Source organism: Halyomorpha halys, unplaced genomic scaffold (assembly GCF_000696795.3).
Source record: "Halyomorpha halys isolate HHAL.00 unplaced genomic scaffold, Hhal_1.1 Scaffold800.1, whole genome shotgun sequence".
NCBI lineage: Eukaryota > Metazoa > Arthropoda > Insecta > Hemiptera > Pentatomidae > Halyomorpha > Halyomorpha halys.
Genome location: NW_027109163.1, coordinates 56,752 through 63,922, shown reverse-complemented (window position 1 = coordinate 63,922; position 7,171 = coordinate 56,752). Strand labels below are relative to the sequence as shown.

Sequence of the window (7,171 nt, the reverse complement as noted above, 5' to 3'; positions counted from 1 at the left end):
ATATTCGCAACTTGATAACAATCCCCAAGCACTACGGCCTCGCGGCGGGTGTGGGTACACTCACTCATACACAATCCTTGATGGTTGAAGATTATTACTTACAATAAAAATATATCTGCTTTAATCGGACCACAGCTGTTGACTTTCGCTCGCTCAAAAGATAAATAAACCGATCCTACTCGGTTGAGGTGGGGTCCTAAATTCGCGTAAGTATTTAATAGAGCCAGTTTCTAACCGAGAACAACGGTTAGACCGTTTTCTCATTGTGTATAAGTCAGCAAATTTTCAATTTTCGTTTTACAACAGCATGTATATTTTTTCCAAAGTGTAAATGTTTTCCTAGAAATTGTAGACCTTCAAAAGTGTTCTATCATTGATTAGTTTTTTTAAGAACCTTGTAGTCACCTTGACTGTTCCCCCATATTACTGCTAAATGTATGAATACCCTAGATTTTTACCGGTTCAAATGTGTGTGGATAAGTTTAATATTATAATTAATATGTGATAGTTATAAATACTATAAGTATTATAAAATTGGAATTATTGTATTTAAAAAAAAAATGCCAGTTCGTGTTAGTACACATGTTTATTCGATTAATTATTAAATACTATGACGATTTATTAGCAGAATGTTTTATGGATTTAATTTCTATTTTAAAATATTTATTTAAAGGCCAAAATTCCAATCCATGCTGCTAAGGATGTTCTGCAAGTTTCATGAAACTTTTTAGTCAAGATTCAAAATTTTTAAATACAGTAGAACATATGATTTTTTGAAAAAAATATTGATACCACCATTTTACTAAAACAAGCCTACTAAAGTTCATGGATCTGAGGTAATTTTATTATATTAAAAATATGAAGAAAAATGAGATTTAACTCAATGAAGAAGTTGGTTTATCCTTTTCCTCTTGTTTATTACTACAATTCCCACATTACAAAAACTGTAATTTTATGTTTTAGTAAGTGATAAGAAGCAAATTTGGAAGATTAATGAAATAGAATGTGTAGATGTTTAAGGTTATTTAATTACACATTGTTAAATATTGAACAAAGGGAACTTCTAAAGATACTAAATACCTATAAAGTTCTCACCTCAAAACTTAATTCTTGAATTATGCTTCTAGTAAATTATTTATTATTTATGTATTAAAGTAAAAAGGTGAAAAACTTCCTTTAGAATATTATTCAACATTTTATTTACCTTCACAACGTTTTGGGGAATTGACCCCATCTTCTCGTATTATAATTCCTTTTAAGAAACTCATCTTAAGACGCCTGTATCCTATCCTTGATTCCAACCTATTCCTATCCAATCCTATTCCTGTTTCCTCAGTCTGCTGGTATACCTCAGGGTAGTATCCTTGGTTCTATCCTGTATACAGTTTTTACAGCTGACATTCCAACCCATCCTAACACTGTCCTCACCACGTATGCCGATGACACATGTCTATTGTCAGTGAACAATGATCCTTACATCGTATCCCAAACCCTCACATCACCACCCTTGAAGAATGGTGCCAAAACTGGAGGATTATAATAAATTCCAATAAATCCCACCAAATCACATTTACTCTTCGACGTAAACCCATGACCTCTTTCCCTACAGTATCCTTTAATAATACCCCACTTATTCCTGTCGAACAGATCCGTTACTGAGGACTACGTCTCGACAAACGACTGACATGGAATCCTCATACAAGACTAAAAAGACAAGAAACTGCTCGTAGATTCCGACTATTGCAACATTAACTAGACAAACGGTCTAAATTGCCAAGCCATTACAAAAGACTGATCTACATGACTATTATAAGGCCTATCTGGACATACGGAGTTGAGCTTTGGGGCTCCACTAAACCATCAAATTCCTCCAGAATCCAATCCTTATAGTCCAAAATCCTTCGTAAAATCCTCAATGCTCCTTACTTTGTCACAAATCAAGTCTTCCATCAGGACCTCAATGTTCCATACGTTGCCGATTTGGCCAGAACCAGATACCGTTCCTTCCATAATAAACTTCTCAACCACCCAAATCCACTTGTTTCTAACCTGGCTTCTCCTTCATTACCTAATAATCCTTCTAGGCGTCTGAAAAGAAGATGGCCTCGAAATCTTCTCCACTAGAAATGTTATTGGAGTTCTATCAGTGGGTAAATTCTCCGCATGTTTGTATCATGTCACTATGTCACCTACAGGAAATTTACTTGTTGTATGTATGTGTATACAGTTGTAAATAACAATAAATAAATTATTAAAAAAAAAAATAATAAAATAATTCCTTATGTTCAATGTTATCCATTTAGACTTTGTTTTGTTGGGTGTTATGAAACCTTTTAATAAGAAACTTATAGATAACAAAATTTCTGGAATGAAACGAACAAAATTACCATATAATACCTGAAGATGGGAAACGCACTCGGAAACGTTGAGAGGTCAAAGAGTGTAAGTTAATATTTTAAAAGTTTTTCTTCACCACATTATCTTAATACATAAATTAATTCTTGATCTAAGTTTAAATAAAGTTTTCAAACAATGACATTTAAATTAAAAGAACAATAAATCTTAACAACAATTCACTAAAAGATAATAAACACAACCTAACTCACAAAGGAAATGATCTAGAAAATATAGAACTCCCTTAAATGACATTTCTATGACGTTCTATGAATGAATTTTACACGTTCTTAGACAAAAAACTATTTTAATAATTGTATTACATTATCAAATATACTAAGCATAAAAGAAACTTCCATTCTTACATTTTTCTGTAAGATAATAATATAAAAGTAAAAATATGAATGGGTAAATATATTTCATTTTACTAAAAAAAAAAAAAAATAGTGATGTTTTAATTATTAATTTTATGACACAGATTTCTATTCTTTGTCTATCAAGATTTCTGTAGTAAAAAATTCTCCCGCTTGATAATACATTCAAGGACGATTCATTAAAAAAAAAAAGGCTAGCAGCTCTATCTGTGGTCGGTTGTGTTAACAAAGTTTGTTGTTCCATTGAGTTTTTGTGATTACTTAAATACTTTGGAGGATTTAACATATTCTTGAAAAAAAAATGTTTAAGGAATTATTGTTGATTTTAAAAGTTTATCAGAATTCAATCATAACTAGGTAATTAATAACAGTTATAGTAGCTGTGCTCTTATGAGATTAAAATTATATTTATTTTAATTGATGTCATTATTTTTTTACTTTCCAATGAAAATAAAAAATATATTTGCTTAAATTGGGATTAAATTCATGACCTATATTAAGTGGCCTAGTCATAATTTGTAATTATCATAGTAACCTTGCCTTTATCTTGAATTATCTAAACTGATTTTCAGTTTTTATAGTATTCTATTTATAGGGAGAAGATTCATCATAATTAAAAAAAAAAAGTAAATAATGAACTTAATAATTTGTATTTTGTTTACAAAAACATTAAATAAATAGAAAAAGTATATGTACATTTTATATATATTTACAATTAAGAAAAGATGTTGTTATAAAGTATATACATTTAACAGATGTATTCCTAGACTAGGAATGCTTAAATAACTTTGGTATAAACAACAGTCGTATTAAACTCACATAAACACAACATAAAAAGGCTTCTTAAAATAATGACTTATGAAACTTATATTATTATAAATATCACACACCTATATATCATATATATATATATATCCTATTACCTCAGGATTAATTTAATTGAAAGAGACAGTTAATGATGCAATAAACACGATAATGCAATGAAATTATAACAAAAACCAAATGGATATTTTTGTTAACAGAATAATTGTTTTTTTTAAATATTTACATTTGCCCAATATGTTTGACAGATTTTTTTTCATGTACAACATAATGTATAAAAAAAATAGTATAAAGCTAAACATAATTCAAATAAATAAAACCAACCTTAGTAAAAATATTTTTTTTAGTTAACCGATCAGTTTAAGTAGTAATTGAAATTATTTATACTTAGAAAGTGTAGATGATAATGGAAAAAAAAGTAATATATATTCACTTATGAATTGCCTCTTCATCTGATTTAAAAGGAAAGAAAAAAAAAAGTTAAGACGTCTGATGAGGTAACAGGCATGTTCAGGTACAATGGTTCAGATTGTCTGATTGAGATCAAGCCCGGAAGGAAGTTGGTATGACTAAGACTGGGGCAAGTGGTTGAGTCCCCCTTGCGTGCCTCTTGACATGTTTTGCCAAATGATCAGATCTCATAAATCTCTGTCCGCATGAACTGCAAGCAAATTTTTTCTCTCCAGTGTGAGTCCTTTTGTGCCTTGAGAGTTCATCAGACCTTGAGAAACGTCTCTCGCAGTCTTTCCAGGGACAGAGGAAAGGTTTTTCACCTGTAATAAATAGAAAAAATAAATGAAAATTTCTATATAGTTAGACCTTTATGATAATATTATAACTTTTTTTTTAACTGATTCTTTTGCCCTCATAATGTAACAAATATTTTTATTTAAATCAATTTTGAAAAGAAATTGCAGAATATTAGTGTGAGTAACTTAATATATCATCCAAATTACATGAAATTTTAAGAAGCTTAAATAATTTTATAGCAAGTCTAATCATTACGAACATTAAGAATTTATTTATTTTTTAAATATAATATAAATTATGATTTTGCTAGCCTCATTTTATTCTTAATATTTTTATAAGTTATGTAGCATTGTATTACAGTATATAAATAAGTCAAAAATATTTGACTGACACTGAATAATAATCTACCTATATTTAATGTATAATACAAATACTAACCAGTATGAGATCTCATGTGTGCTTTGAGGTGTGAGGACTTGAAATAATTCTTGCCACAACCTTCATGATCACATTGGAAAATACGCCTTCTTGTATCAGTCTCTGGGGCAGTGACAAGTACGAGTGGACATGCAGACTGTATAGGAATCAGTTTTCCACCTGTTAACAACATGGCCTCTTGAAGAACTGGTTTTGGCAGAATTGGCTTTTCCTTTAAAACATTTTCCTCTCTTGAAGTATCTTTGCAATTCTTGACAATCTCTTCTTGCTTCCTACAGTTCATTTTGTACTTCAATGATTTCAGCATGCTCTGAGATGGAACAAAATTTGGTCTTGGCTCATGGCACACAGGTGGTTCCTTTCTGCAAACACCTTCCTTATCAACGTGCATAATGACAGAAACTTGAATACATGTGACTGGTTGTGGTGGGCTAGGTGTTCTTGGAGGAGTGCTGTTCAGAATAGTCTGAAAAAAAAAATATTACATTACTATAATTAGATAGACAGTGGGAACCAAAACATACACAGTTTAAAAACTTCCCTGCACTTTAAAAGTTATATATTTAGGTATATTGCTTTTACTCATTATTTTTATTATTGAATAGTTTTAAGACACTTACCCTAGCTAGGTCCTCATTGATGAATGGTTTTTTCTCGGGAATTTCATGATCTTCCCCTTCTGAGTCTGAGGGCTGCGGAGTAAGTAAAGCACCTCCGATTTCTGTATATTTTCTTTTAGCAGCACCGAACTCTCTGAGTTTACTGGCAACTGCCTCTGCATCGAACCCACAGTTGTACATCTGTAAACAAATAATTAAAATTTTTATAATTTAGTCAAATTTTATAATCAATATTATTGTTCTGGCGATGTTATTAGTAATATTTTAAGTGACCCATTAATTAAAAAAAATATTAGAAAAATTTTACTGGTTTTCAAATTTTTTCAGTTAGCTTGTTATGAATCACACACCTGTTATAATTTTTTTTATATATAAAATTAAAAGTTCAAAATAAATTTATCCACCATGAAAAAATAATAAAATAAAAAACTATACGTTGTTAAGTTAAAATATGTTTATTACAACATAAAATATTAAAACTTTTCAGTATTAAAATTAGCTGTTTTATCGGGAATTTTGACATCAGACTCGGTTTTATCATTGTTTATGTATTCTCGTGACGTATTGGAGGAAATACACCAGCGAAGTGCTTGAGGTATCCTCAAGGACAAACTGATTCAAAGGTTCGCAATTTAAAGACAAGATCCAGGTAGCATCTCTCTTTAGGAGTTTCCGATTGGACCTTATGAAAACAGAAGAGTACACAAAGCGCCCAGGAGGCTTGGCTGAGGAAGCTGTTAAAACTATACAAGGACGTCCAAAATAGTAGAGGTGACTACACTACTATTGTAAACACGATGCTATCACGTGATATACCACCTTCCTTCTCGTGGGCAGGGTATTTTTATCATGTTATCAGTTTTGTTATTGGGTCATATTTGGTATTCGATTTGGAAATCAAAACAACTCCTGTACACCTGTCGTTTACATTTTATTCAACTGGACTTGCATTCAATTTGATCGGGAATTATAATTTCTTACAATAATAATAATTTCAAAAAATGTTTTTTTTTTATAATTTTAAAAACATTAGTTTTTTGATAATAATTTATCATTTCATTTTTAAGAAAGTAAATTTTTTTTTATAACTACTGGTGTGTTGATATTTAAAATATTTTTATTCATTGAATTTCAAATGTTTTAATAATATAAAAAAACATCATTTTTATAATAACCAATAATTTCCTTTTTAAGAAAGTCATTATTTTTTTAATATTGGTTTATTGATATTTAAGATAGTATTTTATTTATTTTTTATATATCATTTTTTCAGGAAAAGGTATATTTATTTTACTATAAATAATTATTTATAAATAATTTAAAAACATTGATTTATTGTTTAAGATGAATTTATTATTTTGTTTCTATGTAATTAATTTTTTTTTATTGATATATTAAAATAATACTTTTATTAATTACATTTTTAAAATTTTATTGGCCCAGTTATTTTATAGAAAAAGTTGATAATTCGAAACTAGCCCTGGGATGGAGGGGGTCCGCTTCTGAAGGGAGTGTCATTTGGATTACAAAATATTTAAATAAAATTTTAATTCTAGGTGTTTCAAAACTTTCTCTCAATAAAATCTGAATGACAAATATATGGTTAAAATATATATATATATATATATATATATATTTTTACAATTAAGAAAAGATGTTGTTATAAAGTATATACATTTAACAGATGTATTCCTAGACTAGGAATGCTTAAATAACTTTGGTATAAACAACAGTCGTATTAAACTCACATAAACACAACATAAAAAGGCTTCT

At 29.2% G+C, this 7,171-nt stretch overlaps 1 protein-coding gene across 1 annotated transcript in view; it reads right to left on the bottom strand.

Moving 5' to 3' along the window:
• Positions 1-3,399: 3,399 nt before the first annotated feature.
• Positions 3,400-7,171, bottom strand: part of LOC106686241 (Wilms tumor protein homolog) — a 4,462-nt gene continuing 690 nt past the window's right edge. Inside the window, exons 2-4 of the mRNA XM_014429429.3 lie at positions 5,399-5,578; positions 4,779-5,244; positions 3,400-4,363 (exon numbers count right to left, since the gene is read on the bottom strand). Coding sequence (XP_014284915.1) covers positions 4,134-4,363; positions 4,779-5,244; positions 5,399-5,578 — 876 coding nt within the window. The 3' untranslated portion in view covers positions 3,400-4,133. The remainder of the gene's footprint in view (positions 4,364-4,778; positions 5,245-5,398; positions 5,579-7,171) is intronic.